Source organism: Harpegnathos saltator, unplaced genomic scaffold (assembly GCF_003227715.2).
Source record: "Harpegnathos saltator strain DR-91 unplaced genomic scaffold, Hsal_v8.6 scaffold486, whole genome shotgun sequence".
Taxonomy (NCBI): Eukaryota; Metazoa; Arthropoda; class Insecta; order Hymenoptera; family Formicidae; genus Harpegnathos; species Harpegnathos saltator.
The window spans coordinates 515,035-528,210 of NW_020230300.1; the positions used below are offsets into that span (position 1 = coordinate 515,035).

At 49.8% G+C, this 13,176-nt stretch overlaps 1 protein-coding gene across 1 annotated transcript in view; it reads left to right on the forward strand.

Moving 5' to 3' along the window:
* Window positions 1-12,038, forward strand: part of LOC112589361 (uncharacterized) — a 46,525-nt gene extending 34,487 nt beyond the window's left edge. Inside the window, exon 2 of the mRNA XM_025302349.1 lies at window positions 9,689-12,038. Within this exon, the coding sequence (XP_025158134.1) occupies window positions 9,689-9,711 (23 nt within the window). The 3' untranslated portion in view covers window positions 9,712-12,038. The remainder of the gene's footprint in view (window positions 1-9,688) is intronic.
* Window positions 12,039-13,176: the final 1,138 nt, after the last annotated feature.

Genomic DNA, 13,176 nt, shown 5'->3' on the forward strand with positions numbered 1-13,176 from the left:
CGGCCGAGGCTACCTCCGGCCCGCTGCCGTCCCCCCCCTACAGGGAGCGCCGACCCTGGCGTCTCCTAGTGCGATGCCTCCGCGGTCGGCGCTCCCACTCGGCGGCCTCAATCCGGAACATTACGTCTTCACAGAAGGAGACCGCCGCTGACCATGCCTCTTCGCTCCCGCACATGGCTTTCACCATATACGGGAGCGAAATCTCCCCCTCTCGGCACCCTACCGCTCTGGCGAGGACACAGTGCTCCCTGCTCCATGCTGGACATGCAGCCAGGGTGTGATGCACCGCGTCCATCAGCACAGGGCAGTGGTGGCATCGAGTGGTGGGTTCCTTCCTGATCCTTTGCAGGTACCGACGAAAGCAGCCGTGCCCGGTCAGCACTTGCACCAGACTGAAGGACATTCCACATCCCCTCCTGCCCGTCAATTCGGACAGGCAGGGGCGGACAGCCTCGGCCGTTTCGCGCCCGGGCCCCAGGGGGTCGAACAACATGTTCGCCCACCTCTTCAGGGTCCGGGCGCTGGCCTGGAGCTTCAGGGCCTTCAGACCCCTGGCCGTTAGCTCCCACGGAGCTCCTTCACCCTCCAATAGAGGATTCTCTTCTTCTCGGCAAGGAGCTCCACGGGGGGAGGACCGGCCAGGGTGGTCGCCGCCATGTACGATATTATGCGGTACCCCCGAATCGTCCTAATCATAACCGGCCGCAAGGCCTGCCGCAACACGCGTTTTCCGCCGCGGCAGACCAGCAGCTGGGACGCCCATATAGGCGCCCCGTACAGGGCGATCGAGAGCACCATACTCACGTACAGGCTGCGAGCTCTCCAACCTGGGTCCCTTCGGACGCGCATGAGACGGGCAAACGCCAGTCCAGCCTTGCGCACCCTGAAGGCCAACTGCCTTAAATGAGGCCCGAATCTCCACCGGCTGTCCAACGTCAGGCCGACATATTTTATCGTCGACTCGACGCTGATGTGGACGCCATCGACCAGGACCTGTCTCCGGCGACGCCCCTCGACTGCCATCGTGAAAAAACACGGCTTCAGTCTTCTGGGGCGCCACCTTGAGACCCAGGTTCCTGGTAGTTCCCACTACCGATGCCAACGCCGTCTCCGCGCAGAGGCGGGCTTCCCCCCACCTCTCCCCCCGGCCACCACTAACGTATTGTCCGCATAGCAGACGACGTGGCAGCCCAGGGGGAGCGGAGTGCGCAACACCCGGTCGAACGCGATGTCCCATAGCAGAGGACCGAGAACCGACTCCTGCCGGACACCGCGCTCCATAGCGCGTCGGCCTTGGACGCCGCCCTTCATAGTGAAGGCGAGGTCCCTGTCCCCGAAGTACGTCGAAAGAATCCACCGGAGATAGACGGGCATCCGGTGATGCACCAGCGCCCGCCCAATCTCCGGCTAGGGCAGGATGTTAAAGGCATTAGTGATGTCGAGAGACACCGCCAGTAACACCCTGCCCCCCCTCTCCACGACCGTCCGGGTCAGATCCCGGACACATTGGATCGCATCCAGCGTCGACCGTCCGGGCCTGAACCCATACTGACGGTCGTGGAGGTTCAGCCCCTCCGAGGACAGGTGCTGGATGAGGCGGTCGGCAACAATGCGCTCAAGCAACTTGCTCGCCTCGTCGAGCAGGCAAATCGGCCTGTAGACCGACGCACTCCCGGGCGTCTTGCCCTCCTTGGGGAGGAGGACCAGTATGACCCTCCTCCACCTCAGGGAGGATGAAACGCCCCCTCCATGAGGCACCCGCTCATTACCCTCCGCATGACCGCGGACAGGTTTCCCTCGCCGAGGGCGAGAGCCCAGGCGCGGCCAGGAATTCCATCGGGGCCGGGTTGCCTTTCCCTTGATCCCGATTTTCCTCTTGGTCCTGGCAAACTCCTCTGGACTCACCTCCAGGCCCTCGTGCCAGTCTCCCTCCCCTAACTCGGGGTCAGGGATCTTGGGAGGGCCCTCTTCCGCCCTCGGAAAGAGGGCATCCAGGAGCCCCTCGAAGGTCTGGTAGTTCAACGTCTCCGTCGGTGGGGGCGTCCAAGGGACCTTACCCATCATCCTCTTGTATAGGCGCCCCCACGGATCGTCGTCCAGGAAGCTCACCAGTTGCTCCTAGGCTATTCGCTTGGCCTCATCGATAGCGGTTTTGAGAGTCTCCTTCGCACGGAGATAGCCCTCTTTTGCCCCTGTGGTGTCCCCTCCTCGTCGCAGGGCCCGATAATATACCCGTCTGGCTTGGACAGAGGAGTCGCGGAGGTCCGCTATCTCTACCGTCCACTAGCACGCGGCCCTGCGCCGGCGGGGGTGGGATCGGGGCATCGCAGCGTCGCACGACGACGCCACGATACTCACTATCTCCCCAACCCCTTCGAGGGGCTGGGGTCCCACGCATCCCTCATCCAGGTACCAGGTGGCCACAAGGACGTCCGCCCGAAACCTGTCCGCGTTCAGTCGAATGAGAGCCCATCTCTTGGGGAGGGGAAAGCCCCTCCCCAGCGGCGGGCGGCCAGCACCCGTTCGGGTTCGGGGAGGCGGAGGGCCCACACTATGTGTCTGTGATCAGACAGTGACTCGTCCTCCGCCTCCACCCTCCATTCATAGAACATCCCGGCGGCCGAGGGGGATGTCCAGGTCAAATCAATGACCGACTCCCCCCTCGGCCGTACACAAGTGCTGGTTGACCCCCTATTGATTAACAAGAGGTCCAATCCCGCCGCCCAGCCGATCACGGCCTCGCCCCGGGGATCCCTCTGCCGGGGACTGCGGCTCCACACCTCGGAGTGGGCGTTGAAGTCCCCGGAAATTACGATGGGTCGGGGGTGGCACTTTCGCACCAACTCCCCGATCCCATCAAGGATCCCCGTTACGCGGTCGAGGTCGCCGAGACCGGCTCTGTTCCTGTGGTGGGGGATATATACCCCCACCACAGTGATGGGCCCCCAGTCGACCGCCACATACGAGGATCCCCTTTCCCTGATAACACAGGGGGTCCCCGCTGCGGGGTTTGCCACCATGGCCACCGACCGAGCCGTCCGGGCTGACGAACCAGCAATCGCTGCGTATCGGCACCCAATGCAGCTCGGTGGTCACCCCCAGCCCAGCACCCAGCTCTCGGATTCTGTGCACCCACAGATCCTGAGCCCGGGCGCCGCGGCCGAGGTTGGCCTGTAGGGCCCGGAGCAGTCTGAAGGCGAAGCCTTCTAGGCCTCCTCCGGGCCGCCTACATCCACCTCCCTGGGAGACCTCTGGCGGCACCGCCGCCTCAGTCTCCCAGGAGGGGGTTTCGGCCTTGGTAGCCTCATTCGCGGGTACCTTTTCGGAGTCAACGGAGTGGCGGGGGGTCCCTACCTGAGCGATGTCCTCCTCTCGGGAGTATGAGGAGGAATCGTCCTCCAGAGGAGTCGGGGGTAGCGCTCCCACCGACTCCCCTCCGTCTACATTTGTTGGGGGTATGCCCTCAGGTTACCCCTCAGAGAACCTGAGGGCATACCCTCCTCACCTTATCCGGCCTCCTGGAGTCCAAGTCCTCCTCCGACTGTCCCTCCTCCTGGTCCCTTTTCTCCGGGTCCTATTCCTCCGTTCCCCTTCTCTTCCTCCGGGACTTCGGCTCTTCCCTCTCTGGGGTCCAGGTGACGGTCCCTTCCTGCTCCGCCTCCCAGTCGATGGAAACGGACCCCTCTCCTTCTCCCCTCCATCCTCCGGGTCCTTTCCCTTGGGATCCCTCGTTGGGGGGGGGGCTGAGTCCGTCCTCTCCCTCAGCAACGTCTGGCCAGGTTGTTCCTCCGCGGGAGTTCGGGCCTTCCCCGCCTCAGAGCCTCCTTTCCCTGCCTGGGGAGTGACCTTTCCGATCCCCTTTCCTGCCTGCTTCTTCTCTCCTTCTCCTTCTGTCTTCCTCCCTGCTTTCTTCTTTTTTCTGTCTGCAGGTCCCCCGATCTTATAACCGGAGGGCCTGCCCTTATCCGTGCAGACAGGGCAGCGCGACGCCGCCTCGCACCCTTTGGCGCGGTAGCCGGGGTAACCGCAGTAGTAGCAGAGACCGCTGCGGTCGACGGCGCTCGTGCACCGCTCGCGCACGTGTCCCCGTTCCAAACAACGGAAACACAGCATTGCGCGAGCGGGTAGCGCCATCACATCCAAGCCGGAGAGTCGCAAAGCTGCGAACTTCTCCGACCTCTGGATGCGAAAACCGGGACCTTTTTCCGCCGCCAGCTTGCGGAGCTCCTCCGCAAGCCGGTCGGCGGACGCCCCCGCGCTGAGGCCAGGCACCTCCACTAGCATGGCCCCGTTCAAGGCCTTACGGACCCTCAGGGATGTAGTTATCCCGAGGTCCGCAGGCCTTATTCGACGCCTGGCCTCTACCATGAATTCATGGTACCGCTCGCGGAGGCACGCGATTGTGACGACCGTCGATCTCGGCGGCTTCGGCATGCCCTGCCTCGCCCCCTGTGTCCCCCTCCTGGGCCCTCACTTTTTGGAGATGAAGGTTTCGTCCTTCCTCTTCTTCTCCTCCTCCTGCAGCCTCTGCTTCTCTTTCCTCCTAATAACCTGGGACCAAGTTTCCGTCCCGGCCATATGTCGCCGACTTCCTTCCTGCGCATCCCTCTGTTCCCTTTGCGAGGGGTCCCGTCCAGGTTCCTTGGAACTCCTCGCAGGAATCCCCGTCCCCTGATCCCCCCAAAAGGGTCTTCCTTGGTCCAGGCTTCTCCCCTCCGATCTGCATCTGTTCCGATGCCTTCCGCAGCTTCTTCTTCGCCTTTTTCCTCTTCTTGCTCTCCTTCTTTCTCTCCTTCTTACCCTTCCCCTTAGTTCCTTCCTGCTCCGATGGTGGTAGGGCCTATGTCTTTAGCCCCACAGTTGGTATTGAGGCCTGGGCCTTCCAATCAGGGATCACCCGTCCCTTGGTCCTACCCTTATCCCGGATCGGATCCGTCACCGAGGACCTCCCCCCGGTCATCTGGATTTCCTCACCCCCGGGTACAAGGCGAGCCACCACGGCCGTTAAACGGTCGAGCTCCGCCATGCAGTCGCGGGTAGGGACCGTGGTGGCCATGGAGGCGTCTAGGTCCTCCTCGACCCCATCTGGTCTCTCCGTTGGGGGAGGGGAGTCATCCGGGAGGTTGTCGTCATACGACGGTGGCATTTCTCCGGGACGTCCCCCTTCCCCATTTACCATCCCCTTCTCCTTCCCTCTCCCATCAAAAGGAGAGAGAGAAGACGAGTGTACATTCTTCCTCCTTCTCTTCTTCTTCCTCCTCCTCTCGAACCACTCCATGGTCTTCTCCTCCTCCGTGGACGTCGTGCTCCCCACTGTCTCGGCGTACGTCCTGCGCCTATTCCTAAGAGGCCGGGAAGAGAGGTCGAGGGCGGGAATCATGGAGGCCTTGCTTACCCGCAATTCCTCCTCAAGCCTCCTGTTCTCGGTCCTCAACTCCCTCAGCTCTTCCCTGAGCTCCTCCACCTCTCTCGTGATCTTCAGGTCCTCATCCCCCCTCCCGTCTAGCTCCGCAGTCCTGGCCAGGAGGGTTGCCAGAACGGCCTCGGAGGTGGCCACGGCGCGGTTTAATAGTGACACAAAGGTCCCTTTGAGCGTTTTGAACCTTCGTGCCACTAGACGCACCGCGCCCAAGGCACGGCCCGCCTCCGAAGCTAGTTCTGACGACCTGGTCTCCCTCAGCAAGATTCTGGAGCAGGGGTCCCGAAAGACCTCCTCGACGGGGCGTTTGTCCTTAAGGGAACGAAACATCCCCTTGTCGAGGAGATCCCAGGCCTCTCTCTCCAGTCTCTCACTCTCCTCTTCCTTTCTCCTTACCAAATCTATGGCCTTCCTTTCTTTCAAACCCACCCCCAATCCCGTAGTCGCAAGTCTCCCCTGCTTCATTTTTTCGGGTATTAGGGCGGGAACCTCCGCTACCGAGGAGTCACTGTTAGTAATCGCCCTGATCCTCTTCATTCCACCAACGTCCTTGGCAGTCCTTCCTCCCTCGTTGCCGGTGTTGTTGGCAACCTTTGTTGCCCTCTGGGCCACCGTACTGGTGCCGGGAAGCTGTATCCTGGAGCCCTCTGACAGAATCACGTCGGACCTCTGGCGATCCGCTCCGACCTCCTTACCACTCCCCCAGACCCCCTACCTCCTTGTCCGAGTTAACCCTTTGCGCCCCCTGGTGTTCGGGGGGAGGCCCTCCTTGCTCCTTTAGAAAGGGGCCCCGGTCTGTTGGTCCCCGGTACCGGGATTTTACTCCCGGACCCCGAGGACTTTAGCATCCCACGTTGGGTGGCCGCCCTTGTCCTAACCGACGGACTGACCTTTCCACCCCCGCGGGGGGAAAAGCCGGCTGTTAGCCAGCGAGGACGATGGGCAGTCCTCAGATGTAGAGGACCCCCTGGATGACCCCCCTAATCTTCCGGGGTCCATCGCCGTACTCTCCCCGGGGGGTGGGGAGGAGGCACTCGCCTGGTGATTCCTTCCCATCCTTCTCACTCCTTCTTCCCCTTCGAAAAAATCACTCACCGAAGTGAGTGGTAAGTCCATGGACGGGTTGCTACACTCATCCGTATAGGACTTTGAGTCCGAAGGCTCGGAGTTTTGTTTTTTAAAATTGGAAATCATACTTGATCCCACGAGTTCGGCGGGAAGTGCACGTCAATCTATGATAGAGCCCCCGTATTACCATGGATAAGGCTAGCTTGTCCCCGTGGTACGCCAAGTTCCACGGATGAGGAACCACTCGCGACAGGTCTCGTACCTGCCATTCATCCTCTAGGCGTGGCATTCTTCAACCGTAGGATTACGTGGTGTTTTATAGAGGACCCGCCTCGCGGTCCGGCCAATTAAGGCAAGACCCCCGGCCCCAGAGACATGACCTAGGGTTACGGTATAGTAGGCTAGGGTACGCCGAGGTTCGCCTGAATCCCTCGTATCAGGATGCCGAAACACCCTGACCCCTAACGCCCACCCCGCTTCCCATCCCTATCCCCCCACCCCAAAACCCTCACTTCCCTGAACCCGAGCTGCTCTTAGCAAGTGATCCTCCCCACCCGGCCCTCCCTCCGATTGGACCGGAGGTACTGCCCAGGTGGATCAACAGATCGCTTGAGCCTCCCCACCACGACAAGGTAGCACCACATCGGGGAGGAAGTAATTTGTTACTTGTATGACAAATACAATCTGCATCTAGCATCCAGCATCTAATAAATTTTTTCCGATAAAGAAGAGTCCGATAACCAAAAACCCATCGATATGTTTTTTTGAGGATACTACATGTGGAGATTATGTCTGTGCTACCTTCCTTATCGAAGAATAAGGATGAGCTTCTACAATTGATTTGTAAATCTAATGACAATTTACAAATAATTTATTACAATGTGTACGCAACGAAACCTGCTAACTTGGCGGTCCTTAGGAAACGTATACTGCACCAAATAAATCTTATTTCACCAGAAATGAGACGAAACGTTTTCAATGAATTTCATCTACGATTAGATCATTGTCAAGCAGCAGACAGAAGACAATTTGAACACTTGATTCAATTTAACAATTAATTGAGTAAAAACCCGTCTACGTATACACGCACGCGCGTGCGTGCACGCACATACACGCACACACACATACACACAGCAGAGAGAGTTGGAGTCATTAAATACTGCGGGAGTGGCGAACCGCGGGGTCTTTATCTCTGCTGACACACACACAAACACACACACACACACACACACACACAGGGGTGTAAAGTCCGACCATGCAACCTCCACGCGGTACATCCTGGATAGTACTAATGCTGGCGACACCGTAAATTCTAAAGCTCATAACTCAGACAATTCTCAACAAAAATAGGTAAACAAGTAGTGTTTTGGAAACGTTTCTCTGTCATCTTTAACACTGTGTGGTAAAAAATGGGATATTCCATTTTAAAAAATCACAATGGCTTTGTGACCTCACCTTGACCTCTTCACTCAAGGTCAAACGGATATGATCGTTCAATAGATTTTAAAACCCTATAACTTTGGTTGGAAACGTCTTTCTCAGAAACGTTTTGTTTTCGAGACATTTGACCGTTTCCAGACTTTTCTAAAACTCTGTATACTAAATTTAGTTTCTGTCACGATTTAATTGTAATCTTAAACTTCGTATACAGGGTGTCCCATTTTAATGTTCCACCCCAAATAACTCTCCAGTATTGAAGTTTCAAAGAAAATGATTTCAATAAAAATTGTAGGGATTTAAGTGAGGTACCTTATGATGACTTTAACTTTGACCTCTATTTTCAAGGTCATTTGAAGATTAATTTGCGTTTTTTAAATGGGAACCCTTATTTTTTATTATACAGTTTTTTTTCTACTAATTAATTTGAACAACTTTTGTTTGAAATATATTTTTATTTGTCTAATATTTTTTGAGATATTTGAGGAAAACTTGATAACTTTTTTAATATTTAACTTACGACATCTCGCTAATTATTTGTCGGAAGAAAAAGTGGTACTAGACTTTCTTGCTTTATTTAATCTCAAGAATATATTATTACAATAGTGTCCTGATTTTTGTTTATTTGATGATTTTGAAATTTCCAAAAATCTGTAAGTTGACAAAAGTCAAGGCGCTATTGTAACAATATATCTTTGAGACTAAATAAAGTAAGAAAGTCTAGTACTACTTTTTCTTCCGACAAATAGTTAGCGAGATATCGTTAGTTAAATATTGAAAAAAGTTATCAAGTTTTCCTCAAATATCTCAAAAAATATTAGACAAATGAGAAAATATTTTAGACAAAAGTTGTTCAAATTAACAAGTAGAAAAAACTGTAATAAAAAATAAGGGTTCCCATTTAAAAAACACAAGTTGACCTTCAAATGACCTTGAAAATAGAAGTCAAGGTCAAAGTCAAGGTCATCATAAGATAGCTCACTTAAATCCCTACAATTTTATTCAGATCATTTTCCTTGAAACTTCAATACTGAAGTGTTATTTGGGGTGGGACATTAAAATGAGACACCCTGTATAAGGAGAAGATTTAATACATACATGTGTTTCAAACTTGCGCTTCTCGCATGCGCATGTCACCACGGAGCATGCGCATATGGCTACAGATCATCTTCAAGTTGTTGTATATCGTCGGTGATTATCGTCGTGACAGATTTCCTAACCGCTATCACTTCTTGACTTAATAACTTGACTTAATAACTCTTTTCTCACTTTAGAGCGACACTTTTTACTTTCAGATTTATGTTTTGCAGATTAAAATACATTATATTGTAAAGTTTCACGCAGATCAGAAGATGAACCCGTCTCCTTCACATTTAAAAGATTGTAACCCTCGTAAACTTTGTTTATTTTTTCCTGCAAACACTCAACAATCCATTGTTGAATTTTGCATGCTGGCTCATAAAAATCTCATACAAAGAAATTTTTTCGAAATCAAATGGATATATCAATTTCTTTGCGAGAAGATGAGTATCTCAAGTGACTGATATCATTTAAATTATTAGCGTTAATAAATTTAATATTAATAATAATTAAAATATAATAATTGTATATCAACACTTACAATGCATGTGTATGTTCATAATTGAGTATGAAAATTATAAAATTAAATATAAAAATTATAAAAATGGCCACTCATTAGCGTCATTTTGTGTCATTGCTAGAAGTTGTCCCCACGATCTCGAAATATTTCTTCCCGAATTGCAGATAACACGTGGGATGAAAGATGAAATGATGAAGAAACAAGACGGAGAGATTCTCGCTTAACGATAAGATTGCTGCTGACTCACCTCGTGCCTACTCCTGCCACACGGTCCGCTTATCGATGATGAGACAAAGATGGGGAATGATTGATCGTCTGCGCTTTTCTAACTTACTATCTTTGTCCTTATAAAATACTATTTCCTTAAGGATCTACAGAAGCCATACTAGAGACCTCTCGCGGAGACCCGCGAACTAGGCAAAATTATATTACAAATTATGAACAAAATACGAAGAGAATCACCTTATATGCATGATATTTGCAATCAGGAAAAATATCCGCAGGATCGTACAGAGCGCTTTTCTGGAAAAAAAGTCGAAATAAAAATCGATTAAATAATTTGCATGAACGTTCATCCCGCGGTGCAGCACAAGCCTATATTTTCATTTATTACAAATTTTCAAGAACCTAAATGCAAAATCAGACTCTGTACCGACCTAGATACTAATATAAGCAAGATGTCTATGTAAGTCTCATAAGCAAATATGATGTCTGCGTGGCAAAATATGCTTGGTGCAGATAACACGGAAAGTGTAGCCCAGCTGTACTATGGTGCAGTCTATATGACCTAACTGCCTTGCGTTCACGCGAGTAATACATTAGCATTAGCGTATATATGAGCAGTGCATAAATATTGCCGTGTGTATATGTATGAATACCTTCCAGCTTCCATTTTAAAACATAAGATATTTTGTCACGTTGATGTTATGTATTACCGCAAAGTTGTTATGATACATCTTTTGCATTATACCCGAGGCCCTTATAAAGGCAGATTTTTTAATGAAGCCGTAAATAATTTTTCATAAACAAATAAAATGTCAGCAGTACCAAGCGTCGCAGCAAGTCACGAGCGATACAATTTTACTAGAAAAGATATTCTACCTCGTTAACGATATATGTAACCACCAAATTAATATGGAACATTCCTTGAACTATTATCGAGATCCCTACAGAGCCAGATTTTGCAATCCGACCTTCCAAAACTTATAATATATTAATAAAACGTACGTCGTACGAAACATCGCAGCGAGTCCCGCGAAATACCATGTTACAAGAAAAAATATTTTGCCTCGTTGCTATCATATATCACCACCAAATTGTTATAACATATTCCTCGATCTATTCCCGAAGTTTCTACAAAGCCAGATTTCGCAATCAGGCCGTCTAACGTTTATCATAAATAAAAGATGCACCAAGCGTCAAGGCGGATCACGCGAATACAATTTCACAAGAAGAGATATTCTGTCTCGTTGACGATATATGTAACCACCAAATTGATATGGAACATTCCTTGAACTATTATCGAGATCCCTACAGAGCCAGATTTTGCAATCCGGCCGTCCAAAATTTATAATATATTAATAAAGCGTGCGTCGTACGAAACATCGCAGTGAGTCCCGCGAAATACCATGTTACAAGAAAAAATATTTTGCCTCGTTGCTGTCATATATCACCACCAAATTGTTATAACATATTCCTCGACCTATTCCCGAAGTTTCTACAAAGCCAGATTTCGCAATCAGGCCGTCTAACTTTTATTATAAATAAAAGATGCACCAAGCGTCAAGGCAGATCACGCGAATACAATTTCACAAGAAGAGATATTCTGCCTCGTTGACGATATATGTAACCACCAAATTGATATGGAATATTCCGTGAACTATTATCGAGGTCCCCAGAGCCAGATTTTGCAATCCGGCCGTCCAAAATTTATGAAAAATAAATGAAGCGTCCGTTGTACCAAGCAATCACTCGAAAAATTATTTTACGAGAAGCAAAATTTCGCCTTGTTGACGATATGTATAATTGCTAAACTGTTATAGCACCTTCCTTGAACTATCCCCGAGAACTCTACAGAGCCAGATTTTGCAATCCGGCCATAAAAAATTTATCATACGTTAATAAAGCGTCAGCCGTACCAAACGTCGCTGCGAGTCACTCGAAATATCATTTTACGAGATGTAATATTTTGTCTCTTTGACGATACGTATTATTACCAAGTTGATGCAGCATTTTCTTCATACTATTCCCGAGATCGCTATAAAGCCGGATTTTGCAATCCGGTCGTCAAAAATTTATAATATATAAATAAAGCGTCCGTCGTACCAGGCGTTGGAGTGAATTACTCGAAAAATCATTGTAGGAGATGCAAAATTTCACTTTGTTGACGATATGTTTCACCACCAAATTGTGTTAGCATCTTTTTTCAACTATCCCCGACAAACCTACAGAGCCAGATTTTACAATCAGGCCGTGAAAAATATATCGTAAGTAAATAAAGATGTATGAAGCGTCGGAGCAGATCACGTACAATATCATTTTACAAAATGAGATATATTAGTTCACTGATAAAATATATCATCATCGTATTGTTATAATATATCTCTAAAACTATTCCCAAGATCCTCACAAAGACAGATTTTGCAATCAGGCCGTCTAAATTTTATTATAAATAAATAAAGATGCATCAAGCATCAAGGCGGATCACGCGAATACAATTTCACAAGAAGAGATATTCCACCTCGTTGGCGATATACAGGGTCATCGAAAAGTATCGGACCCTCCTAATATCTTCAGTTAGAATGCATTTTGGAAAAAATGTCCAATAGCAAAGTTGTATGGTTTTAAACGGGGAGTAAGATTATGACCTTGACTTTGACCTTGACCATGTCCTTCAAGATCATTTCAAGGTCAACCTTATTTTTTTTAATGGAACTGCCAACATTTTATTACACATTCTTATAGCTTATCTCGAGAGCTTTCCAAAACACTATAATAAAATATTTTTTTATTAAGTACTTTTTGAGTTATAAAGGTTTGAAATTAACAATTTGTTAAGTGGTGTGTGATTCCGATCAGTTAAGGCGAATTTCATTCCAATTGGTCAGCTTGGGCAAAATATTCAATTGTACCAAACAATTCACAACAAATGTTCAAATTGTTGCCCTTCAACAGCCTGGCAATATGCCAATCTGTTATAAACAGCTGAAACCGCATTCCGGAACGTTTCCGGCGGTATTAGTTCTATCTCTCTAGTTATTCTCCCTCTTAAATCATCTAAATCTTGAGGCTTGGTGGTATAAACTTTACTTTTCAAGTAACCCCACAAAAAAAGTCAAGTGGGGTCAAGTCCGGAGACCGAGGTGGCCACTCAATATGACCCCTTCGCCCTATCCACCTGTCCTGAAAGACCTCATTCAAATATTGACGGACAATGACACCATAATGAGGTGGAGCTCCATCCTGTTGGAAATAAATTTCATCCATATTTCCACCAGCTATGTCTCGAATAGCTGGAACAATTTGTTCGCGAAGCATGACTGTGTATACTTGTGCTGTCAAATTGCCTTCAATGAAGAAAGGGCCAACTGGTCTACCATTAAGAATACCAGCCCATACGTTAACTTTTTGTAGATATTGGGTATGATTGTCT